Source organism: Pituophis catenifer, unplaced genomic scaffold (genome assembly GCF_029215685.1).
Source record: "Pituophis catenifer annectens isolate HBS135680 unplaced genomic scaffold, rPitCat1.0.hap2 SCAF_7, whole genome shotgun sequence".
NCBI classification, from domain to species: Eukaryota; Metazoa; Chordata; class Lepidosauria; order Squamata; family Colubridae; genus Pituophis; species Pituophis catenifer.
In genome coordinates, this window is record NW_027256887.1 from 4,325,390 (window position 1) to 4,351,567 (window position 26,178).

At 45.7% G+C, this 26,178-nt stretch overlaps 1 protein-coding gene across 1 annotated transcript in view; it reads left to right on the plus strand.

Annotated features, from left to right (window-relative positions):
• Window positions 1-26,178, plus strand: part of LRRK2 (leucine rich repeat kinase 2) — an 88,311-nt gene that overhangs the window by 27,480 nt on the left and 34,653 nt on the right. The window contains exons 15-27 of the mRNA XM_070947455.1: window positions 2,190-2,360; window positions 3,803-4,061; window positions 5,262-5,447; window positions 7,938-8,050; window positions 9,949-10,018; window positions 13,275-13,492; window positions 15,284-15,534; window positions 16,664-16,812; window positions 18,896-18,989; window positions 19,487-19,673; window positions 21,844-22,025; window positions 24,216-24,445; window positions 25,687-25,814. Coding sequence (XP_070803556.1) covers window positions 2,190-2,360; window positions 3,803-4,061; window positions 5,262-5,447; window positions 7,938-8,050; window positions 9,949-10,018; window positions 13,275-13,492; window positions 15,284-15,534; window positions 16,664-16,812; window positions 18,896-18,989; window positions 19,487-19,673; window positions 21,844-22,025; window positions 24,216-24,445; window positions 25,687-25,814 — 2,238 coding nt within the window. The remainder of the gene's footprint in view (window positions 1-2,189; window positions 2,361-3,802; window positions 4,062-5,261; window positions 5,448-7,937; window positions 8,051-9,948; window positions 10,019-13,274; window positions 13,493-15,283; window positions 15,535-16,663; window positions 16,813-18,895; window positions 18,990-19,486; window positions 19,674-21,843; window positions 22,026-24,215; window positions 24,446-25,686; window positions 25,815-26,178) is intronic.

Here is a 26,178-nt window from a genome sequence, read left to right on the forward strand (position 1 = left end):
GTCAATGGGGAATCCAGATTCACTTAACAGCCACGTTACTAATTTAACAACTGGGGTGATTCACTTAACAACCGTGGCAAGGAAGGTCGTAAAATGGGACAAAATTCACACGACAACCGTCTCGCTCAGCTGTAGAAATATTGGGCTCAATTTTGGTCGTAAGTCGAGGCCTCCCCGGATCCTCCTTTACTCCTTTTAAATGGGTCTCAGCCCTTCAACTCATTTCTTTTAACACTTCTAGGAAGAAAAATCTTTAATTTATGAAATACGTTAACATAAGTTAAACCTCAACAGGCACCCAAGTTTCTTTTATTTTTTAATGTTAACATTTTTATTGAGTTATACAGTAATACAAAATACAAAGTAAATAGGAAAGCAGTGGGGAAGGAAAGGGGAAGGAGAAGTGAGGAAAGATAAGAAAAAAAAAAAAGAGAAAGAAACATTGACTTCCGACTCTCTCTGTTACAGTAAAATAAGGCATTAACCTCCAATCACAACTTTTTGCTTTTTCCTGACAATATAAACAAGCCATTTCTATAACGATCTATCAATCATCATCATCATCATCATCGTTTAACAATCCCATAATCCCCTGAGGGATGGAGTCTGGGCAAATGCATGGAGCTGAGTGTTTTAATGGCCGGATACCCTTCCTGTTGCCAATGCGGAGTTATATTCAGCAGATATATTCTCATGGTGCCCAGAGAGAGAGAGAAATATCTGCCTCTACCTAGGATCGAACTCACAGCCTCCTGATTGTGAGGCGAAAGCTCCACCTCTAGGCCACCGCACCCCTCCGTATAAAGATCTGTCGATCCAATTGGTAAATCCCAAAGTCAACGTTTCGTTCTTCTCCGCATCAAGCATGAAGTTCAGAAGCCGTGTTCTGACCTAGGCGTTCCCAAACCACGAAGCAGACTCCTTCTCCCGACAAAAATCCCTTTTTATTAAGTTACTGTGAATTCCTCTCATTCACACTCAGCAGAGTCTTTCAAGGGAGAATTTACAGACACAGGCCTTATCTGGTTTGGAGAGCTGCCAGGCCGATATCGTCAAAACTTGGCAAGGGGTCTCGGAGAGTCACAAACCAATTAAGTGAACTAATTGTCTCCTGCAAACTCCACTCCCCTTTCGGTCCTCTTTTATTCCCTCTGGGAGGGGGCCGTTCATCGTCCACCTGTGGCCTTACTCCCAAATTGACCCTTGTTCTTTAGCTGTTCCCTTCGTTTGGCAACTCTGTGCATGCGCATACTGGGAACAGGCTCCAGCTGTTTGTCTGCCTCACTGATGTCTGGCTCCGAAGGCAGCTGATAACTGTCAGACGGCCCTGGCCCCCTCTCTGCCTCCGACACAAAGCCCTCATCAGTGTTCTGTCCCCGTCCCACCCACACACACACCAACAGACGTCCAAGAGTTAAAAACCAAACCAGCCGACAAAATCCTTTTCCTTATGATAACGGAACTTGGCAGCAATCTAGTGGCTGCCTGCCAAGAGTTTATTACTCACGAAGAGATAACTTCTCTCCGCTTCTGGTACATCAAAGTAAAATGTTCAATAATTACAGAGTAACTTAAATCCAAATATAATCCAGCAAAGTCTATAGCAAAAGTCCGGCAATGCAGAATGGCGTGGAAACTTTCAGCTTTGTTTGTCACAAGGCTTGACTGGCCACCACACTCCCTTTTATACCCTGTGGGGTGTGGTCCAGTGACTCAGCCTAATCTCGGGCACGCCTTTTCTTCTGTTGCGCGCGCTTATCTCTGCGACGCTGGCGTGGATCCAGCCAAGACTCATTACCCTCATCACTGTCCACCTGTGGCTGCGTGGACGTGCTTGGCTCCGGCCCTATCTCTTGCCCTTCGGCGGACACCGAAGGCATTGCCAGAGAGGAGGGTCCTGGAGAGGGAGGCCTTGCCAACTCCTCTCCTTCACTCTCGGAGTCCTCTCCTGCCGATGACACAGGCTCAGGTAACGGAGCCACAACAATCAGAGCCTTCCCCAGACTCCAGACCTGGCCCATGTTCCTCCCCAACCTCCTCACTGTCTGAATCTGCTGCCAGCTCTGCTGGCTGCTGGCGGGCCACAACATGCGGTTTCCGTGTGGAAACAAAAGTACTTATGTTCTTTTCTTTAATCAAAGTGGCCCACCTGCACCCAAATTTCAATCCTCTTTCGGTCCCCTTTCTAGTTTCAAAGCCTTTGCTGTAAATGCTTTGCGAAAATAACTGAACATGACGATTTGAAAAACCTGATGCTGGAGAAGGCCTGTGAGGAATGCAACAGCGTTATGGCCGAGTGTTTGCTGCTCCTGGGCGCCGACGTAAATAGAAGCTCGAAGGAAAAACCCTTAATTTACGAAGTACGTAAGTTAAAAACCGCGGGCAGACAGGCTCAAGTCTAAAATTGCCTGGTTTTTAACGCCTCGGTTCGAAACGCCTTTGTTCCTCTCCTTAAAATGGCATGAACGACTTTAATCCAATGTATTTGGCAAGGTGGCATGGCAACTGGTTTTTTTTCTGGTTTTGCTTTGAAGACGTTTCGCTTCTCATCCAAGAAGCTTCTTCGGCTCTGATCGGATGGTGGGGAACGGGAGGATTTATATTCCTTGCAGACAGCTGGTCATTTGCATCCTTTTTAAAGAGTCGTTGAGGCCACTTGGAGGTTTTATCTGTTTCGTCACAGACTTAAAAAAGCACCTTTGGGACAACTGTGGCCTCGATGACTGAGCATCTCCATAGACTTTTAGCTATGCATTTTGGGGTGAACACCCTTCGAATGGTGTGGGAGTAGGAATGGATCTCCAAGTGGCCTCAGCGACTTTCTAAAACTCTTCTCCTCCTCCCCTTCTCCTCCTCTCTTTCCCCTTCCCCTCCTCCTCCTTCTCCCTCTCCCCCTTCTTCCCCTCTTCCTCTTCTCCTCCTTCTCTTCTCCTTCTCCTTCCCTCCTCCATTTTCCCTTCCCTTCCCTTCCTCCTCCTCCTTCCCCTCCTCTCTTTCCCCTTCCTGTTCCCATCCTCCTCCTCCTCTCTCTTCCTTCCCCTTCCCCTTCCCCTTCTTCTCCTCCTTCTCTTCTCCTTTTCCTTCCCTCCTCCATTTTCCCTTCCCCTCCTCCTCCTCCTTCCCCTTCCCCTCCTTTCTTTCCCCTTCCCATCCTCCTCCCTCTTCCTCCCCTTCCCCTTCCTTTTCTCCTCCTTCTCTTCTCCTTCTCCTTCCCTCCTCCATTTTCCCTTCCCCTCCTCTCTTTCCCCTTCCCCTTCCCCTCCTCCTCCCTCTTCCTCCCCTTCCCCTCCTCCTCCTTCTCCTTCCCCTTCCCCTCCTCTCTCTCCACTTCCTGTTTCCATCCTCCTATTTCTCCCTCTTCCTCCCCTTCCCTTCTTCCCCTTCCCCTCCTCCTCCTTCTCCTTCCCCTTCCCCTCCTCTCTTTCCCCTTCCTGTTCCCATCCTCCTTCTCCCTCGTCCTTCCCCTTCCCTTTCTCCTCCTTCTCTTCTCCTTCTCCTTCCCTCTTCCATTTTTCCTTCCCCTCCTCCTCCTCCTCCTTCTCCTTCCCCTCCTCTCTTTCCCCTTCCTGTTCCCATCCTCCTACTTCTCCCTCTTCCTCCCCTTCCCTTCTTCCCCTTCCCCTCCTCCTCCTCCTCCTCCTCCTTCCCCTCCTCTCTTTCCCCTTCCTGTTCCCATCCTCCTACTTCTCCCTCTTCCTCCCCTTCCCCTTCCCTTTCTCCTCCTTCTCTCCTCCTTCTCCTTCCCCCCTCCATTTTCCCTTCCCCCTCCTCCTCCTTCTCCTCCCCCTTCCCCTCCTCCTAGGTTTGTAAGAAAGGAAGCAACCCCAAAGTGGTGGACCTCCTGCTCAACAGTGGCGCCCGGGAACAAGACGTTCGGAGCGCTTTAGCCGTCAGCATCAAGAAAGGGGACAGCGAGATCATCAGTCTGCTTCTGAAAAAACTTTGCCTGGATGTGACCAACCGCAGCATTTGCCTGGGAGGATTCGGTATCGGGCGCATCGAACCTTCGTGGCTGATCCCCTTGTTTCCAAGCAGACTTGCATCCTCGCGGAAACAAACCAGTACGCTAATCATAAGATACGTGTAGTTATCAGGTGCAAATGATCGGACACACCGGTGTAGAGTTCAAACTCGTACTTTATTGTGGTCTGCCTCTCATACAGGTAGTCCTCGACTTACAACGGTTCGTTCAAAGTTACAACAGCACGGGAAAAAGTTACTTATGACCGTTTTTTTTCGTACTTACGACCGTTGCAGGATCCCCCGTGGTCACGTGATTGGCATTCGGATGCCTGACAACCGATTCACATTTATGACGGTTGCAGTGTCCCGGGGGGGTCCCCTTTTTGCGAATTTCCGACAAGCAAAGTCAAACGGGGAAGCCAGATTCACTTAACAACCCTGTTACTTGTTTAACAACAACTGTTTAACAAATTTTGGCGAGGCTCACTGAACAAATTTCTCACTTAACAACGTAAACGTTGGGCTCAGTTGTGGTCGTAAGCCGAGGACTACCTGTATTAAGACAAAAACTGAATTCCATCGCTTTGCAGCTCTGCATTATTTTGAAACGGGTTATCAAAGCTTTCCAGTTGCTCTGAACTGGAAATCGAACTACGTGGACACCTATGTTCAAATTACTCACGGCTCTGAACACAGCCATTGTACATAGTATCGCAAGGGTATCTAACTGGATTCCTTCGAGGGCTGGATCAGCACTGTAGATCTTCTCCACGGGCCGGGGGAGGAGTGGGGGAGAGAGACGGGACGGATACCTCCTGCAGCATTTGCCGGGCAGAACGGGGCACAGGTGGGGCCTTGCGCAGTCCCTCCCCTGTGGCCTGTTTTCGGCCTGGACGGCCTCCTGCAGCACTTTGCCGCCCAAAACAGGGCATGGGGAGGCACCACGAGCCGATCCTTTGCTATTTCCAGGCCGACCCCGTGGCCCAGATCTAAGCACCCCACAGGCCGGATACGCCCCGTGGCAGGGGTGGTATTCACTTACCTTCGCTACCGGTTCACGAATGCGAGCGCATGCACCATCTTCGCACATGCACAGAGCATCCAAAACGGGACGTGATGACGTCCGGGCGGGTGGGTGGAGCTTCCTGCAGCCGCCGCTACCAGTTTGCCCAAACCGGATAGAACCAGCTGAATACTACCACTGGCCCACGGGCCTTGAGATTGACACCCTTGCAGTACCGGTATCTAGTCTATCCAATATTTGTGAAATAGTATTACTTTTCTTTCTTGCACGTAAGATCCAAGTTCTCCCTTGGCCGTAATGGTCCTTCGATACCAGAGGACGAGTAGTTACGAAGATCAGTCAAGACGATCTGACGTAAATAGCCAAAACGATGAAATGCAGAAGTTCGAAGAATGGACGTTCTTACCTGACCCTTTAGTGGACAGCGTTTTCTCGTTGACCGACGATGTAGACAGCGAAGGTACGTATGCTTAATGAAATGAACGGATTTATCCCTCTATTAATATATCGACACTAGCATATAAAAAGAACACATTCAGTTGGGTCAGAGGTGGGTTTCAGCAGGTTCTGACCAGTTCTGGGGAACCGGTAGCGGAAATTTTGAGTAGTTCGGAGAACCGGTAGTAAAAATATGACTGGCCCCGCCCCCATCTATTATCTAGTCCCAGCTGATCGGGAGGAAATACGGATTTTGCAGTAACCTTCCCCTGGATTGGGGAGGGAATGGAGATTTTACAGTATCCTTTCCCTGGAATGGGGTGGGAATGGGGATTTTGCAGTAACCTTCCCCTGGAGTGGAGTGGGAATGGGGATTTTGCAGTAACTTTCCCCTAGAGTGGAGTGGGAATGGGAATTTTGCAGTAACCTTCCCCTGGATTGGGGAGGGAATGGAGATTTTACATTATCCTTCCCCTGGAGTGGGGTGGGAATGGGGATTTTGCAGTAACCTTCCCCTGGATTGGGGAGGGAATGGAGATTTTACAGTATCCTTCCCCTGCCACACCCACCCAGCCACGCCACGCCCACCAAGCCACACCCACAGAACCGGTAGTAAAAAAATTTGAAACCCACCACTGCATTCGGTGTATGAACATGAGAGCAATGTGTGTATATTGCTTATTGCTTAACGCATTGTAAGCCACCCTGAGTCTCTGGAAAAGGGCGGCATATAAATCGAACCAATCAATCAATCAATCAATCAATAAATAAATAAATAATCACAAGGGTGTGTGAGATTCTAAAGTTTTCTACAGCACTTTTTTTAAAAAAAAAATATTAAATACGTTATCTCTGCCTCCATTCCTCTAGCTGTAATGTTATAACCTAATCTGCTTTAATCTGCATAATCTATGCATTACGGATTTGCAGAACATATTATTGTTTTAATTTACGTCACTGCAACTCGGAAGTTGTAAGCCAGAAGTGGCGAGTATCACATGAGAAGGACTGACTTAAATATCTAGTCATGAATCTATATTTGTGCACTTTCTCTGTGTCAGTGATGGCTAACCTTTTTGCCGTCGCGTGCCAAAAGCGGGGGGAACGCGGAGGGGGGAAGGTTGCGCACAGATGTGCCCACACCCATAATTCAATGCTGCGCCCCGTCCCCTCTGCACATGCACGCACAACCCCCCGCTGACCTCCACTTTTGGCATGCGATGGCACAGTGGACCTGGTAGGCCTGTTTTTTCGCCCTCCCCAGGCTCCAGAGGCTTTATAGGCGCCTGGGGAGGGCGAAAACAGCCTTCCCCACCGCAGCAGAGGCCCTCTGGAGGCCAGAAACAGCCCGTTTCCTGGCTTCCGGTAGGCCCAGAAGGCCTGAAAATCAGATGACCGGTGCGCGCATAAGCGCTGGAGCTTAGCTAGGGCAACACTTGTGTGGCCACAGATATGGCGGCACGGGTGTCATAAGTTCGCCCATCAAGGCTCTATGTGGTCTGATGACCTTTAGTAGGAGCAAAGAAGTCCTAGTAAACTTTTAGTAAGCTACTTCACAGAAGGAGAGGTCAGGAGATGCAGCTGTTGCTCTGTGTACATGTTCCTTTTCACTTTTAAATATATTTCTCGATTGTTTAACATTAAATAATGTTAATCTGGTTTAACATGAAATAGATGTACTATTTACTCTAAAAGTCGTCTTTAAAAGTTAAAACCCTGTTTTATTGATGTTCCGATGAGAGTTAATTTTATTTTTCATAAATAAATTGATTGAGGCTACCGTAGAGGTAGTCCTCGACTTACAAACAGTTCATTTAGCGACCGTCCGAAGTTACATCATTGAAAAAAGTGACCGATGGCCGTTTTTCACACTTACGACCTTTTTTGACTCTCTGACAACTCAACTCAATGGGGAAGCCAGACTCACTTAACAGCCGTGTTACTATTTTACAAACTCGAGGGATTCACTTAACAGCTGTGGGAGGAAAAGTTGTAAAATGGGACAAAACTCACTTAACAAATGTCTCACTTAGCAATGGAAAGTTTGGGCTCCATTGTGGTTGTAGGTTGAGGACTGCCTGTATATTCTTCGGTCATATCATGCTACATTTTTGAGCGGCGTGGTGGCCTAGCGGTGAAGCTAATAGCCTCCTGTTCAGAAGTTTGGGAGTTCAATCCTAGGTAGTGCAGATAATTTGTCTTTCCCCGGGTGCAAAGAAAAAAAAATCTGCTGCGAACTCCATGTAGGTGTCAGGAAGGGCATCCAGCCAGTAAATGCTCAGCTCTATCCAGTTGCCCCAACTCTACCCGAATTATTTAAGAGGGATGAAAGTCATAAAAGGGGAGAGTATCATGCTACATTTCTGACATCTAGTTGGAGTTTGGTGTGTTTGAGTGTATTTAGTTTTTTTTCACTTCCCTGTTTTATACATATATATATATATATATATATATATATATATATATATATATATGTAATTTATTTTAATCAATTGTCTTCTTTTTGCCTCAGGGAGTGAAAGCTCGTTTATAGTGAGGCAGAAATCTTACTCTGTGGCAGCTGTCGACCGCCAGAAACCTCTTCAGACGTATACTCCTCCGCTACAAAGACATTCCAAGTCTGTGGTGAGACCAATAGTTCAAATGGGTTCTAATTGTACCGGTAGTCCTCATTTAACGACGATCAGTTCAACCCCCGTTCAAACTTACAATGACTCTATGCAGTGGTGGGATTCAAATAATTTAACAACCGGTTCTCTGCCCTAATGACCGGCTGGGTGGGCGTGGCCAGGGGGTGTGACAGGCAGCACTCCACCTCCTGCACCCCTCCTGGGAGTAAAAACACTTACCTAGGAGCCAAAATGGGACACATGGGGACTCCTAGAAGGATGTGGTGGGAAGGAGCAGGGCGGGGCCACCCAGCAATTTAATTACTGGTTCACCCAAATTGGCCCGAACCGGCTGAATCCAGTGGTGGGATTCAGCCAGTTCGCACCACTTCGGGAGAACCGGTTGTTAACTTTCTGAGTAGTTTGACACACTGGTTGTTGGAAGAAATCATTAGGGCAGAGAACCGGTTGTTAAATTACGTGAATCCCACCACTGGCTGAATCCCACCACTGGCTCTATGACCCCAGTGACTCCAGGGCACTGCGACCGTCATAAATATGCCACGGAGTGGCTGCAACGATTGTAAGTGTGAAAAATGGTCCTAAGTCCCTTTTTTCCTCGAATGCCGTTGTAACTTTGAACGGTCACTAAATGGACTGTTGTAAGTCGAGGAACCACCTATATTTAGCCACGTCTTTCTTTTATCAGTAGTGTCTATTTTACTTTGGACAGGGAAAAATAAATCGCTCATCTAAATTAGATTAGCACTTTTTGCGAGCAAGGAATCGCGTCTTGAACGTGGAATATCCTTAAAGAATAGAATAAGGGAGTTGGAAGGGACTTTGAAGGTCTTCTAGTCCAACCCTCTGCTTAGGTAGGAAACTATATACCAGCTAATGTGCAGCTCCTCCCCCGTGCGCTGTGCGGGCATCCGCACCATCTGCACGGCTTTTGCGCAGGCTCTCCCTTGCACTGCATACGCAATCACACCATCTGTGCATGCACGCAGGTTTTGCGTGGTTCCCCCGTGCACTGCATGCGCAATTGCACCATCTGTGCATGTATGTGGTTTTTGCGTGCACAATGCACATGTGAACGCCGTATGTGCATGATGCACACAAGTACTCTCGCATGAATGCTCAAATGCGCGTGCATGCGCAGGAGGGCTCTGAAGACCAGATGGATCCCCTGAATTGCACGCATGCACACCGGAGGCCCGAACACCATCTGGGGAGCGCATACATGCGCAGCTGCAGGTGAGTTGCGCAAAAGCTCGCGTGCCCGGAAAGATGGCTCTGCGCGCCACCTCGGTCACGCATGCCATAGGTTCTCCATCATGGCCTTCTACCACTTCAGACAAATGGTTATCCAACATCTTCTTAAAAACTTCCAGTGTTGGAGCATTTACAACTTCTGGAGGCAAGTTGTCCCACTGGTTAATTGTTCTAACTCCGTGATGGCGAACCTATGGCACGGGTGCCACAGGTGGCACACGGAGCCATATCAGTGGGCACGCGATCATTGCCATAGCTCAGCTCTAGCACGCATGTGTGCGCCGGCCACCTGATTTTTGGGCTTTTCAGTCCTACCAGAAGTTGGGAAATGGTCTGTTTCCGGCCTCCGGGGGAGTGGGGAAGGCCGTTTTCGCCCTCCCCAGGCTCCTAGAAAGCTTCTGGAGCCTGGGGAGGGTGAAAAACAGGCCTACCGGGCCCACTGTGCCATCATGTGCTAAAAGGGGTGGGGCACATGCGCAGGGGTGGGGCGCATAGAATTATGGGTGTGGGCGCACATGTGGGCGACCTCGCCGCGCTCCCCCCCGTTTGGCACGCGACGTCAAAAAGGTTAGCCATCATTGTTCTAACTGTTCGAACTAAAATATTCAGATGTCCAGATTTTTTGGCCTTTTTTTCCAGGGGGCTGGCTCACCTTACGAACCGCTAAAGAACCAAAGGAGAAAAAACATGTTTTCTGAAGACTCGAACAGTAAGTAAAAAGTTATAATAGATTTTTAAAAGTTTAAATGTTATCTTATCGAAGCGTACCTGATCGAAAATAGCTGTAATGGCGCAGAATGCTGTAATATGAGCAAGACTGTTAATAGCGTTACTATTATTGGATTGATACCAGTTTGATGTGGGTGTATTGGGGTGGTGGGGGGTGAACCCACGTACAGATAGTCCTCGACTTGCCACACTTTAGTTTTAGTTTAGTTTTATTGAATTTGTATACCGCCCTACTCCCGAAGGACTCAGGGCGGTGAACAGCCATAAAATAAAACAATATAAATACAAAATTTAAAATAGAATAAAATGAATTAAATAATTTGGCTGAATTTAAAACCCCAATACTTTAAAACCAAATGTAAAATTTCCATTTAAAAAGGGGAAAGACTAAGGTCAGGCCAGCCTGATGAAACAAGAAAGTCTTGAGCGCGCGATGGAAGGTACGCAGATCCGGGATCCTCCGTATCTCCAGGAGGAGCTCGTTCCAGATAGTAGGTCCCCCCACAGAGAAGGCTGTCCCCCTGGGGGCCGCCAGTCGACATTGTTTGGCCGACGGCACCCGGAGGAGCCCCTCTCTATGGGAGCGTACTGGTCGGTGGGAGGCTATTGGTGGTAGCAGGCGGTCCCGTAAATAGCCAGGTCCTAAGCCATGGAGCGCTCTAAAGGTGATAACCAAAACCTTGAAGCGCACTCGGAAGACCACCGGGAGCCAGTGCAGCTCGCGCAGGAGAGGTGTTACATGGGAGCGCCACGTCCCTCCCATCACCACCCGCGCGGCCGCACTCTGCGCCAGTTGGAGCCTCGAGTGCTCCTCAAGGGGAGCCCCATGTAGAGAGCGTTACAATAGTCCAAATGGGAAGTGACGAGGGTGTGAGTGACAGTGCGTAAGGAGTCCTGATCTAGAAAGGGACGCAACTGGCGGATCAGGCGAACCTGATGAAAAATCCTCCCGGCCACGGCCGTCAAGTGCTCTTCTAAAGACAGCCGTGAATCCAGGAGGACGCCCAAGTTGCGAACCCTCTCCGTGGGGGCCAATGATTCGCTCCCAATAGTCAGCGATGGCACCAGCTGACTATATCGGGACATCGGAAACCACAGCCACTCGGTCTTGGATGGGTTGAGCCTGAGCCCGTTTCTCCCCATCCAGATCCGTACGGCCTCCAGGCAACGGGACATCACTTCAAGGGCATCGTTGGGGTGGTCTGGGGTGGAGATGTACAGCTGGATGTCATCAGTTCATTTAGTGACCTCTCAAAGTTACAACAGCACTGAAAAAAAGTGAGTTATGACCATTTTTCACACTTATAGCCATTACAGCATCCCTATAGTCAGGGCTCTGCAACCTTAAACACTCAAAGAGCCATTTGGACCCGTTTCCCACAGAAAAGAAAACACCGGGAGCCACAAAACCCTTCTATAGCCTGACTATTTCTTGAGCGGCCACAAAACTAGCATACGTAGTTGAATAAAAACTTTGTTTTCTTCTGAAACTTTTCTCTCTTTTTTGGATTTATCCATGGTTGGCCTACCGGGGGGTTGAAAAGCTCAAAAAATCACGTGCTGGCGGGTGTCACACATTGGTGGTCGTGACACATATTTTGAGTGACAGGGAGCCGCAGCAGAGGGGTGAAAGGGCCACATGCGGCTCCAGAGCCGCAGGTTGCTGACCCCTGCCCATAGTCATGTGATTTACATTCAGATGCTTAGCAACTGGTTCTTACTTATGACGGTCGCAGTGTCCTGGGGTCACCAGATGCCCTTTTTGGGACCTTCTGGCGAGCAAAGTCAATGGGGAAGCCGGATTCACTTAACAACGGTGTTCCTATTTTAACAACGGCAGTGATTCACTTGACAAATTTGGCAAGAAAAGTCGTAAAATGGGGCAAAACTCACTTAACAAATTTCTCACTTAGCAACATAAATTCTGGACTCGGTTGCGGTCGTAAATCGAGGATTACCTATACTGTGGTTTGCATGCTATAATTTAGTTTGTTTACTTGTTAATCCCTTTATTTTTTAGTCCCACGTGCAAATATTTAAATGCATAAAAGGGTTACCTATTCTCAATACAGGTAGTCCTCAACTTACAACAGTTCCTTTAGTGACCATTCGAAGTTACGACAATACTGGGAAAAATGACTTATGACCATTTTTCACACTTAATGACCGTTGCAGCATCTCCATGGCCACGTGATCAAAATTCAGACCCCTGGCAACTGACTCATATTTATGACTGTTGCTGTGTCTGGGGGTGGAATCATATGATCACTTTTTGTGACCTGTTCCGCCCCAGCTACGGACCCCAAAGAACGCAGCACACACAAAGTCCGTTCAAACCTTAGTTTACTAAATAAACCAGTCTTTTACAACAACGGCTGTTAATTAACTGCGTTAACAGCCGCCAAGAATTCAAAGAATAATAACTGAAAGCTTATTGTGGTTGGCAGAATGCCCAGAAGCAATTTGCAGGAAACTGATAAGATAAGCAAGACAAGACACGAAGGTATGTGAACGAAGTTGTTCCCTGCAAATTGCTTCAGTCGGCGTTCCTCCTTAAATAGGCTAAGGGAGTGGCCAATTAGCCCCAAACCTTACTCTCGAGGAGACCGCCACCTGAGGAGCCACTCCTGCCTTTTGGCAGCTCTGGGCGCCCATGCATCAAGAAGAATATCCTCCTTTTCATCCTCTTCACTTAAGGGAACTTCTGGAGGTTCTGAAGGCCCTGGCTGAATCCCCGCCTCTGCCACCACATCTTCTCCAGCCTCCTCATTGTCCGACTCGAGCGTCAGCTGCACAGGCTGCTGGCTCAGCTCCACACCAGCCTCTTCGCTGTCTGAATCAGCTACTAGCTGCATAGGCTGCGTACGGGCCACAACATCTTCTGACAAGCAAAGTCAATGCGGAAGCCAGATTCACTTAACAACCGTGTTACTAAGTTAACAACAGCAGTGATTCACTTAACAATGGTGGCAAGAAACGTCGTAAAACGAGGCAGAATTCACTTGACAGGTTGACTCGCTGTACAGCAGAAATATTGGGCACAATTGTGGCCGTAAATCGAATACTATCTGTATTTTTAGGCAACTGTTAGATTTCTGCATTACTGAATTTTTTGAGACACTTAATCTAAAAGTTTTATAAGTGTTTGGGACAGCCAAGCCAAAAATCGATGAAACCAGTAGAACAGATGCTGCTAATGGAATTGAATTTTTTAAATTATTATTTTATATTAGAAGGCTCATCTGTATCCCAATCCAGCATGACGAGCTCGGACAGCTTCCCTTCCCTGGTCTCTGACAGAGAATATATTAAATCCCTCGATTTGTCCTCAAATGAGCTGGAGAATATAGATCTCATCGGTCAGAGTCTTTTCTTAATTACACACTTCGAACACCTCGACAAATTAGAACTGCATCACAACCAGCTTTCGTGCATTCCGAAGCAACTCTGCGAGGTGAGTCTCCTAAGAAGAGAAGGACGAAGGAATCTGAAAATACCAGATTTCAGTCCTGAAAAGACATTAAGATGCAACTTGGAACAACTTTTCACTAGTCCCATTACTGTAGTTGAGTGAGTGGTTACTTTAAGAAAATGGTTTATAAGGATGCTGCAGTTATATAGTTATGGATTATTATGCTCACATTGGAAGATTATTTTTTTAATTTTTTTTATTTTATTAATATATTCTATGCATCAATACACAAATGAAATATACAATTCTGCCACCATGGTGTAACGTGAGTACATTGTCCATAAATATAAAGTCATTCCTTTATACATACATACTTGCAGGGTGGATAAAAATCAAGGATGATTTTTAAAAAAATCAAAAAAAAATCAGATTTTTTAAAATTTAAATTGGATTTTTTTTGATTTTTAGCAAATTTATTTTAATAAAAAACTTTTGGGGTAAAAATCTATCGTAAGATAGTTTTCTATTTATGATACATAAATAATTTAGTTTATTCAGCATGAAGTGGAGCTTAGTTATGTAGCACGAGGCTGTATATTCTGCAACACTGGGACTATCGGTGAGTCAACAGTGGGTCAAAGGAGTAGCAGAGATGACAGTTGCTCTTTAAAAATTATGATTTAAATCGAGTTGATTTAAATCAAGCCTTTTTACTAGCCTTTTAAATCATGATTTAAATTGTGATTTAAATCAGCTCGATTTAAATCAAATCCACCCTGCATACTTGCCATCATATATCTATTCTATCCCACCTTTTCTGGACCCAATCGTACCAGAATTTCCAACTGTTATAAAATTCTGAATCTTTTTTACCATTGATCAATCTAGTTAATCTATCTGATTCCGCACACTCATTAATTTTATATATTATTTTCAAAGCCATCGGTAAGTATTGATTTTTCTACTCCTGCACAAACGCTAATCTTGCTGCAGTAATAATATGAATCAACAAGAACCATATACCTGATTTAACATTCAAAGGTTTTGCCCCCCAACAGGAAAATCTCGGGCCTCAATTCCAAATTGATCTGTGTAATTTCCAAAATCCACTGCCGTATTTTTTTCCAATATTTAACCGCCTGGTTTAATCCAAACTTGGATTAAACCAGGGATGAAATCCACCAGGTTCTGAAGATTCTGGAGAACTGGTAGCGGAAATTTTGAGCAGTTTGGAGAACCGGCAAATACCACCTCTGGCTAGCCCCAGAGTGGAGAGGAAATGGGGATTTTGCAGTATCCTTCCCCTGGAGTGGGGTGGGAATGGAGATTTTGCAATATCCTTCCCCTGCCACACCCACCAAGCTACGCCCACAGAACCGGTAGTAAAAAAATTTGGATTTCACCACTGGATTAAACCATTTGAAAGAATGTGGAAAATGAGATGTGTGGTTAAAGTCACTTTGTAAAAATTGGGAGGACAAGGGGAAAATAAAGAAAGTTTGTGTTGATTTCTTCTATAATGGGATAAACTATTACTAAAAGTTCATATTTTATTAGGCACAATTAAAGCTGCAAAATATCTTTATAGAACAGAAACAATTCAAGATATGTCATTTTTATAGATAAAGAAAATGAAAACTGGGGAATCCGTTTATTTTTATTATAGGAGTTCCTCGAGAGAATTGTTACGATTTTTTTGCGTTTTCGCAGATAGATATATCTCTTTGAAGTGATCCCTTAAATAAGCTACTTTTTGTATCGCCTTACCCGTATATTTACCGTACCATAATTTATTAAATCGGCTTATTTGTCATAACTTTTTTTTTCTTCTAGACCATGAAATGTTTGACTTATCTCGACCTCCACAGCAACCGTTTGAAGTCTTTCCCGCAATATCTCTTGGAAATGCCTCAGATCGTTCACCTCGACGTTTCGCGAAATGAAATTGGACCTACCTTATGTTTCAGTCCAACGATCACCTGTCCAACGCTAAAATTACTCAATTTGTCATACAACCAACTGTTGGGCATCCCTAGATACCTTGGCAATATTCTCATCAAGCTGGAACATCTTATATTAGAAGGGTGAGAACGTAAAACTGAGTTTTTAATGTATTTTTCTCCTGCGTTGGAGATGTTGCTACCTTCGTAACAGTGGTGGGTTGCCCCTGGTTCGCACCGGTTCTATAGAACCGGTAGTAAAACTGGCGGGAGGCTCCGCCCACCGACCCCGACGCCATCAAAACGCTTCTGCTCATGTGCAGAAGGGCGCCCGCGCGCACGAGCGAAGCAAGCGTGCGCACGCGACCCCGCTGCGAACTGGTAGTAAAGGTAAGTAGAACCCACCCCTCCTTCGTAAGTGTGAAAAACGGTCCCAAGTCACGTTTTTCAGTGCCGTCGTAACTTCGGACGGCCACTAAGTGAATTGTTGTAAATCGAGGACTAACCTGTATAGGAGAAAAGATCTGCAGGATGGTATTTAGTCTGTTTTAATATGTTTTAATTTGTATTTATTGGGATTGTTTCGTTTGATGTGAGCCACCCTGAGTCCATTATTATTATTATTATTATTATTATTATTATTATTATTATTATTATTATTATTATTATGATGATGATGATGATGATGATGATGATGATGATGCAAATTGAAGTTGAGCGACTGTGGAAAAAGAAATCGTGTGTTGTCCCGATTGTAATTGGAGCCCTTGGAGCAATACCCAAAGGGCTACCCCGCTATTTAGAAATTCTAAATTTGCCGGACTTGAACATTTTGACTCTACAAAAAACCACCTTACTCGGAACAGCTTACATCCTCCGACGATACCTTAACAGTTCCTAGGTCCTTGGTTAGGACTCGAGCTGCTGAGCTATTAACCAGCCTCAAAGGCTGTGAATCTCACTAAAGATTAACTAATAATAATAATAATAATAATAATAATAATAATAATAATAATAATAATAATAATAATAATAATAATAATAATAATTATTATTATTATTATTATTATTATTATTATTTATATTTTGGTGGGATTTTACGGAGTGGGATTTTAAATGTCGTAAGCCATCTGGAATCACCTATCTGTGAGTTGGGTCACCATATAAATCATTTTAACAGGTCAAATCAACAACGGGCCTGTAGCAAGGCAGCTGTTTTGTGTGATCTTTGCCGTAATGCTGGTTGTTTTTGTTTTTTTTTCTTTTTATCTAGTAACAGACTTTCAACGTTAGTCGCGCGAACCAGTTTGAAAGAACTGAAAAGTTTAAACATCAGCAAGAACGACATATCGTACCTGGATACCGAATTTCTGCAGGACTGTTTGAAATTGGAAATATTCAATGCAGCAGTAAATGGAATTTGTGAGTATGTAGTGTTATAGGAAAAATGACGGAACTAGGCCAAGCTCTTCAATGCAGGAGTTTATTGCGCAAGGTTCAAACAGTCCAAAGACAGCGAAGGGTCTGAACAAAGATGGCTGATTTTGACCAGATATTTATACAGTATAAAGGCAAAGTTATTACGAAGAGTGCGACATTTCACACGTAGAAGTTACCCTTTAATCTATCTCTAGGAAAGACATAACAGCCCTTTTCCCACAGGCTCAGGTTCTCGGCTCCGGAGCTCAAGACATAATAAAAGGAGATAAGGGGCACAAAGGCGCCTCACGAGCAGTAAAGAGGACAGTAAAGGAAGCAGTATTTCTTCTCTAGAATCTACATGACATTTGGGGTGTAATAAACATTAAACAACAGGATGTATCTGTTTAGGGTCAGTTTGCCCCTTTTACAATTCTGTACCTACGTCAAATACCGTTTGTCATCTCAGCACCTTGGCACGGAAGAGGCACTTCTGTCTTGACCAAAGATTTGGATTTCTAATATTTGAGTTTTATCCCAATATCGAATCTTAGCCTGGCTCAGTAGCATTAGACAGAGCGGTGTTAGGAATGGAAGTGAATAAAATTAAATTTAAAAAATAGGCAGACCTCAACACGTTGCTGATACCATCTTTAATAACAGAATAAGAGAGTTGGAAGGGACCTTGGAAGTCTTCTAGTCCAACCCCCTGCTCAAGCAGGAAACTCTACACCTGTTGTGGCCCGTCAGCAACCTGTGCAGCTTAGTAGCTGATTCCGACAATGAGGAGGCTGGTGTGGTGCGTCAGCTGCCTGTGCAGCTGGCGCTCGAGTCGGACAGTGAGGAGGCTGGAGAAGATGTGGTGCCAGAGGCAGGGATTCAGCCAGAGCCTTCAGAACCTCCTTTAAATGAAGAGGACGAAGAGGAGGAGCCTCTTCTCGATGCACGGGCGCGCAGAGCTGCCAAAAGGCAGCAGCAGCTCCTCAGGAGGAGGTCTCCTCGAGAGTAAGGCTTGGGGCTAATTGGCCACTCCCTTAGCCTATTTAAGAAGGAACGCCACTTGCAACAAGCTGTAGAGAACAACTTTAGTTCACTCTCCTTCGTGTCTGCAAAATTGCTTCTGGGCTTTCTGCCAACTCTAGTAAGACTGTGATTATCTTATTTTAGAATTCTGGTAGGCTTTTAAGACAGTTCATTAACAGCCTTTGAATGATAAAGTTATTTGAGTAAAATAAGCTTTGTATAGAGTTTGCTGGATGTGAATGAGAGGAATTTATTTATTTATTTTTATTTATTTAATTTGTATACCACCCTTCTCCAACAGGACTCAGGGCGGTGAACAGCCACGGTAAAAACACAACATAAAATTTAAAAGCAATTTAAAAAACATTAAATAATTTTGGCCATCAATTTAAAATAACCCAGTTAAAACCAATTATAAATTTAAAACTGCAAGGATGGGGTTAAGCCAGCCCGGCTAGATGAAATAAATGAGTTTTCAGGGCCCGACGAAAAGTCCAGAGGTCTGGTATCGTGCGTATCTCTGGGGGGTAGGTTGTTCCAGAGGGCAGGTGCCGCCACAGAGAAGGCCCTCCCCCTGGGGGTCGCCAGCCGACATTGTCTGGCCGACGGCACCCTGAGGAGGCCCTTTCTGTGCGAGCGAACTGGCCGAAGTAGTGGCAGAAGGCGGTCTCGTAGATACCCCGGCCCTAAGCCATGGAGCGCTTTAAAGGTGGTCACCAACACCTTGAAGCGCACCCGGAAGACCACAGGAAGCCAGTGCAGCTCGCGCAGGAGAGGTGTCACATGGGAGCGCCCCATCGCTCCCATAATCCCCCGCGCGGCCGCATTCTGGACCAACTGGAGCCTCCCAAGGGGAGGCCCATGTAGAGAGCATTGCAGTAGTCCAGGCTGGAATTCACAGTAACTTAATAAAAAGGGATTTTTGTCGGAACAAGGAGTCTGCTTCATACTCTTGGGAAGCCTAGGTCAAAATAATCTGTTTGATAACTGCGTTGTTTAGTTGTTTTAGGACTAAACGATTTTCCAAACCGATTAATAACACATTTATTCCTCTGTGTTTTAGATACCATAAAGAGCTTGCCTTGTAGCATAACTACATTGAAACTATCTCAGAATGCTTTTTTCACTGTTCCAGAGGCAATTCTTCTTCTACCACAGTAAGTTACTAAGACATGTACATTAAAATTTGCATCTCCTGTTCTTGTACTGATTCGTGGAGACTTCTGTTAATCCCAAATATCTATTGCAGGGGTCTCCAACCTTTCTGATTTTACGGACCGGTGGGGGGGGGAGGGGATGGAGAGGTGTGCCAGTGGTGGGTTTCAAATTTTTTTACTACCGGTTCTGTGGGTGTGGCTTGGTGGGCGTGGCCCAAGAAAGAGTGATTATGTTGTTAGGAAAGTGGGGGGGGGGGGGAATGGGAGAATTAAAAAGCATGTCTAATTTAAAGAAATTGCACAGTGTGTGACTTAGTAAAAAAAAAGAAATTGGCCCTCTGATGTGTAAATGTAGGGTTAGCATCCTTTGAAATATAATAAATATATATATATATTTTTCTGCATGGCCCTCGTGTTTGGAAATGATTGGCGCGAGTTACGAAGTCTTAACTTTTCGTTTAATAGCAGTTGTTTGTATTCCTGTCTCTCTTTGCCAGTTTGCGATCGGTGGATTTAAGCAGCAATAGAATTGGGATGCTACCTGGGCCTGCATTTTGGAAATCGTCCAATTTAAGAGAATTGATATTTAACCACAATCAAATAAGCATTCTAGATTTGAATGACAAAGCTTCTTCCTGGTCTCGGCTCGAAAAACTGCACCTGTCTAACAACAGATTAAGAGAGGTAACACACATCACAAGATAGTACCGTTTTTCCCCAAAAATAAGACCCTGCCTTATATTTTTTTGAACCCTGAAATAAGCGCTTGGCCTTATTCCCATGTACTCAAAAGCTCGATTGGGTTTATTATCAGGGATTGGTCTTATTTTGGGGAAAACAGGATAGTTGTTCTGACTTTATCACTGTGCTTTTTTCGAAATACTTTTCGGGAATGTTTAAAGCAATCGCTTTTCCTTCAAATATTACGTTCCTTCAGCCCTGATTGTATTGGACTGAGCTGTAAATAAACTCAAAGTAATCAGCTCCAATTTATTTTAAGACAAAGAAGCAGGGTGACTTCTCTGTAAATAACTGCTCAGAAAAAAAGATTGGTTTTTTCATATCTTGTCTTAATGCAAAGCTTACTTTATGAACCGCGGTGGCACAGTGGTTAGAGTGCAGTACTGCAGGCTACTTCTGCTGACTGCCGGCTGCCTGCAATTTGGCAGTTCGAATCTCACCGGGCTCAAGGTTGACTCAGCCTTTCATCCTTCAGAGGTCGGTAAAATGAGGACCCAAATTGTTGGGGGCCATATAGGCTGGCTCTCTAAGGTGCTTATAGAGAGTTGGAAAGTACTGAAAAGTAGTAGATAACTCTAAGAGCTATTATCTTCCCTCCCTCCCTCCCTCCTTCTCCCTGCCCTGCGTTCCCTTCCCTTCCCCTCACTTCACTTCTTCCTTCCTCCCTTCCCTTATCTTCCCTTCCCTTTTTCCTTCCTTCCTTCCTTCCTTCCTTCCTTCCTTCCTTCCTTCCTTCCTTCCTTCCTTCCTCTCCCTGCCCTGCGTTCCCTTCACTGCCCCTCACTTCACTTCTTCCTTCCTTCCTCCCTTCCCTTATCTTCCCTTCCCTTCCCTTTTTCCTTCCTTCCTTCCTTCCTTCCTCTCCCTGCCCTGCGTTCCCTTCACTTCCCCTCACTTCACTTCTTCCTTCCTTCCTCCCTTCCCTTATCTTCCCTTCCCTTCCCTTTTTCCTTCCTTCCTTCCTTCCTTCCTCTCCCTGCCCTGCGTTCCCTTCCCTTCCCCTCACTTCACTTCTTCCTTCCTTCCTCCCTTCCCTTATCTTCCCTTCCCTTTTTCCTTCCTTCCTTCCTTCCTTCCTTCCTTCCTTCCTTCCTTCCTTCCTTCCTTCCTTCCTTCCTGTCTTATTCCTTTTCTCATTCTTCTTCCTGGTGGCACAGTGGTAATGCAAGATTGCAGGTTAATTGTGCCCACTGCCAGGAGTTCGATCCCGACCGGCTCAAGGTTGACTCAGCCTTCCATCCTTCCGAGGTGGGTAAAATGAGGACCCAGATTGTTGGGGGCAAGAGGCTGATTCTGTAAACCACTTAGAGAGGGGCTGTAAAGCACTGTGAAGCGGTATATAAGTCTAAGTGCTATTGGTATTACTTTGCAAGAGAGGAACGAAAGAAGCCAGAGAGGAAAGTCTATCAAACTGTATTGTTAAACGTCAAGCAAATTGAGTCTTCAGAAGAATACATGAAGGGTGCATATTTGCTGGAGATAAAGAATGGATCTGAACAATTTCCGTCGTGATGTGAAGGCATGTTTTTCAGAATAAACTTTTCTCCCAAAGAAGAAGAGAAAATATACCACAGAATGCTCAAGCAATGCTTTTTTAAGAATAATAATAATAATAAAAAAAAACACCACAATATTGGATTGGAGAATGTGACAATAGGGAGTCAGTTACAGGCAGTCCTTGATTTACGACCTCAACTGAGCTTAAAATTTCCATTGCTAAGCAGAACAGTGATCACGTGTCGCTGCAGCCGTCATAAATATGAGTCCGTTGCCAAGCGTCTGAATTCTGATCACGTGACCATGGGGGGGGGATGTTGCAATGGTCATAAGTGTGGAAAAACGGTCATAAGTCCCTTTTTTCACTGCCGCTGTAACTTTCAAACGGTCGCTAAATGAACGGTCGTAAGCCAAGGACTACCTGTAACATTAACCTGAACGCTGTTCAAAAGAAGCAATGATTGGCCCAGAATTAACCAGCTACCACCTAGTTAATTGTCTAATTAAATATCTAATTAAAAAATAGATTAGTTTGGCATTGAACTGATACTGATAACTGATAGATTAGCAGTTCTCTTCTGAAAATATATATATATAAATCTTCTTTTGTCTCCAGATCCCTCCTGACATTGGATTCCTGGAAAACTTGACATCTTTTGATGTTAGTTACAATCCAGGGATCCGGTGTTTTCCAGATGAAATGGGGAAATTGTTGAATATCTGGGATCTTCCTTTGGAAGGATTACATCTTAACTTAGATTTTAAACACGTGGGAGACAAAGCAAGGGATATTATCCGGTGAGTTTGTTTTGACCATTCTTTCTATGGCTTTGGGTGGCTATTTTCACTGGAAAAACACTGCTAATAACAGAATAACAGAATTGGAAGGGACCTTGGAGGTCTTCTAGTCCAACCCCCTTCTCAAGCAGGGAACCCTATATCCGTGATGCTGTGGCACGCGTGCCACACCTGGAATGCAGAGCCCTCTCTGCAAGCATGCGAGCTGTCGCCCAGCTCAGTTTTACCATGTATGCGTGCGCCTCCCACCGGCCAGCTGATTTTTGGGATGCACAGAGGGGTGCATGCTGAAGGCGTGTGTGCATGTGCGGGGTGTGTGCGCACATGTGCAAGGGGGTGGGGTTGTGCGTGCATGCAGGGTGGCCTACTAGGCTCAAAACGGGGCAAGGGGGATACGGTCAGGGGTGAAATGTAAAATGTGTTACTACCGGTTCTGTGGCTTGGTGGTGGTGGGGAGTTAATGTGACTGGGTGGGCGTGGCAAACTTTTTTTTTTTTTTTTAACTTTTCAAAGCATTTTTTCTAATGCTTTGAAAAGCCTCTCTGCCGATCAGGCAACTCAGCTGGGATCGTCAGAGAGGCTTTTCAAAGCATTTTTTTTACCACCTCTTCGGCCAAGAGGTTGCAGAAAAAAATGCTTTGAAAAGCCTCTGACGATCCCAACTGAGCTGCGCGATCATCAGAGGCTTTTTTTTCTTTTTACTTTTAAAAGCATTTTTTTGTCGGAAGAGGTTGTAGAAAAAATGCTTTTAAAAGTAAAAAAAAAAAAAAACCTCTGATGATCGTGTGGCTCAGCTGGGCATGGTGGGGGGAGGGGGGCACAGGGAGTTTTGCTACCGGTTCTCCAAACCACCAGCCGCCATCGCTCCCAGTCCGAACCGGGAGCATTTCACCCCTGGATAGGGTGCGCCCCCCCCCCCCGGCCTGTTTTTGATCCCAGGAGGCTGCAGGGAGGCCTACTGGGCCCAAAATGTGGGGTGGGGGGGTCGTGTGCACGGAGGGTGGGGGGAGCATGGGAGAGTCACGTGCCCATACACAGGGGGAGCGTGGGGGGGGAGTGTCATGCACGCATGCGTGGGGAGTGTATTACATTATGGGTGCCGGCACATGAGAAAAGGTTAGCTATCACTGCCCTTCATCATTCCAGACAAATGGTTATCCAACATCTTCTTAAAAACTTCCAGTGTTGGAGCATTCACAACTTCTGGAGGCAAGTTGTTCCACTGATTAATTGTTCTCACTGTCAGGAAATTTCTCCTTAGTTCTAAGTTGCTTCTCTCCTTGATCAGTTTCCACCCATTGCTTCTTGTCCTGCCCTCAGGTGCTTTGGAGAATAGCTTGACTCCCTCTTCTTTGGGGCAGCCCCTGAGATATTGGGACACTGCTATCGTGTCCCCCCTTTTTCATTAAATTAGACATACTCAATTCCTGCAACCATTCTAAAAAATGTTCACGAGTTGGCAGAAGGCTTCACTGTGTAAATCAGGAAATGATAGAGCCTTAAAATAGTTCTTTCTCCTTTTTTTCATTATACGTTTCCTTTTTTTCCCCCTCCTTGTCAGCTCACTGATACGGTATCCCTTTTTTCCATCTAGTCAGGAGTGGGTTGCTGGGGGTTCGCAGGGGTTCAGGAGAACCTCTAGCTAAGATTCTGTACAGTTCAGAGAACCCCCAAATTCCACTCCTGGCTGGCCTTGCCCACCCTGCTCCACCCCTCCTAGGAGTCCCCACACAGCCCGTTTTGGGTACATGTAAGTGCAGGGCGCGCATGAAGGCTCAGGGAGGGTGAAAAACGGGCCTACTGGAAGTTTGGGAAGGCCAAAAACAGGCCTGTTTCCAGCCTCCAGAAGGCCTCTGGAGGCTGGGGAGGCTGTTTTCGCCCTCCTGGACGCTTGAGGAAAGCCTCCAGAGCCCAGGGAGGGCAAAAACGCCCCCCCCATGGTGCAGGAGGCCAACTAGGCCACGCCCACCATGGCCACACCCACCCAACAACCGGGCTGAGAGAACCCCTTGCTAAAATGTTTGAAACCTACCCCTGCATCTAGTTATCAATTGTCTTGGCAGTTGAACAGGTCTGTTTGGATGGTTTCCTTCCCCGAAATATTTTTTACCAAGAAAAGAAAACAATTTTTTTTTTAAAAAAAAAGGCAATTCTGTAATTAAAACGAACCTTTCTGTCTCTTTTTGCCAGGTTCCTCCAACAGCGTTTAAAGAAAGCTGTCCCCTACCATAGAATGAAACTCATGGTTGTTGGAAATGCCAGCAGCGGTAAAACAACCTTGTTACAACAGCTAATGAAATGCAAGAGGCCGGATTTGGGACCTCAGAAGCCGACCATCGGAATTGATGTGAATGACTGGAAGATCCCCCGAAGAGGCAAAATCAAGAAAGATACAGTTTTAAATGTCTGGGACTTTGCAGGTATTTTCTCGCGCCCGCGGGGGGGAAACAAACGCAAAAACGGTTATGAGAATAGCAAGAGCGATCGCACTTAGACTTATATACCGCTTCGTAGCACTTCTGTTCTGACCTAGGCTTCCCAAAAGCACAAAGCAGACTCCTTGTCTCCCGACAAAACCCCTTTTTATTAAGCTAATGTGAATTCCTCTCATTCACATCCAGCAAAGTCCCGGCAAACAGTCTTTCCAGGGTGAATTTACAACCACAGACCTTATCAGGCTTGGAGAGCTGCCAGGCCGATATCTTCCAAACGCAATGCTGTGCAAGGAAAGACTTGGCGAGGAGTCTCTGAGAGTCACAAACAGATCTTCACACTAATGAAGTGAACTAATTGTCTCCTGCAAACTCCCCTCCCCGTTCGCTCCTCTTTATTCCCTACGGGAGGGGCCATTCACCGTCCACCTGTGCCTTTACTCCTGAGTCAGCTCTTGTTTCTTAGCTGTTCCCTTCTCCTGGCAGTTCTGCGCATGCGCACATCGGGAACAGGCTCCAGCTGTTCTTCAGCCCCACTTATCTCCGACTCTGAAGGTAGCTGATAACAGTCGGATGGCCCTGGCCCTAACTCTGCCTCTGACGCAGAGCCCTTATCAGACTCAAGGACTGGCCCATGTTCCTCCCCAACCTCCTCACTGTCCTCCCCAACCTCCTAACAGAGCCGCCAGCTCTGCTAACGGTCAACTAATGATCAGCATTAAGTTGGTGCTAATTGAGAGTCAGTGGTCTTCAAGAGAAGTAGGACTTAGACTGCTTGTGACGACACAAAGATTCCAGACTGGTTCCTCTCTTGACTCCGCCCCCACACGCTGCTTGTGACGGGCCACGACGTTTCCTCCCTTCGTGGAGCTGGGATGGGCGTGGCCCTCACGTGACGCACCCGGCCCGCGGGCCGCCAATTGTGACACCCCTGTCCCTACAGGAACACAGTTTTGTTTGTCTAAACTTCTAAAGTTTGAGGAAACGTTCCGTTTTAACCATGTTCCTCATATAGCGTTTGTGTTGGGGGGGAGGTGAGAGAGAACAAATTGGAAAACCGACTGTTTCCTCACAATCTGTAACATTTTGTTCTGTGTCTATGAACCGAATGAAACGATCTAAACTCTGTTTAAATTCTCTTCTCCCTTTGGTGAGAATTGGAGGTCATGGAGAGCGTACGTGGGCATACATGCCATCTGCCAATTACTGCTGTACTTGCCTTTCTGCAGGCAAGGAAGAATTCTATAGCGCTCATCCCCACTTTATGACTCAGCGAGCGCTGTACCTCGCGGTGTATGACCTGAGCAAAGGAGAATCAGAAGTGGATGCCATGAAACCATGGCTGTTTAATATCAAGGTAACATATTTACTGATCTTTTTTTTTTTTTTTTTAAAGCAATCGATACGATAAAAAATGTGTCAGGTGCAAATAACCGGGAGCATTCATCGAGTTCAAAGCAGGGAAAAGTTTATTATTGCTACCTGTGCACAAGTATCTAGTCAGCTAGCTGTCAGGCTTCTGATGGATGCCCTAATTAAATCATGAGTCTTTTTTTAAAAAAGTTCTTTATTTTTTTAAACAAACAAACATTTAATAGATCAGTCATTCCTTCCATGTGACATCTCGGTGTTGTCTCCAATAGTTCTTTTTGTTGTTTCTTCTATCTTTTTTTTTTTTAATTTAAAAAGTTTTAACAATCATTACCACAATTTGGCGGTAT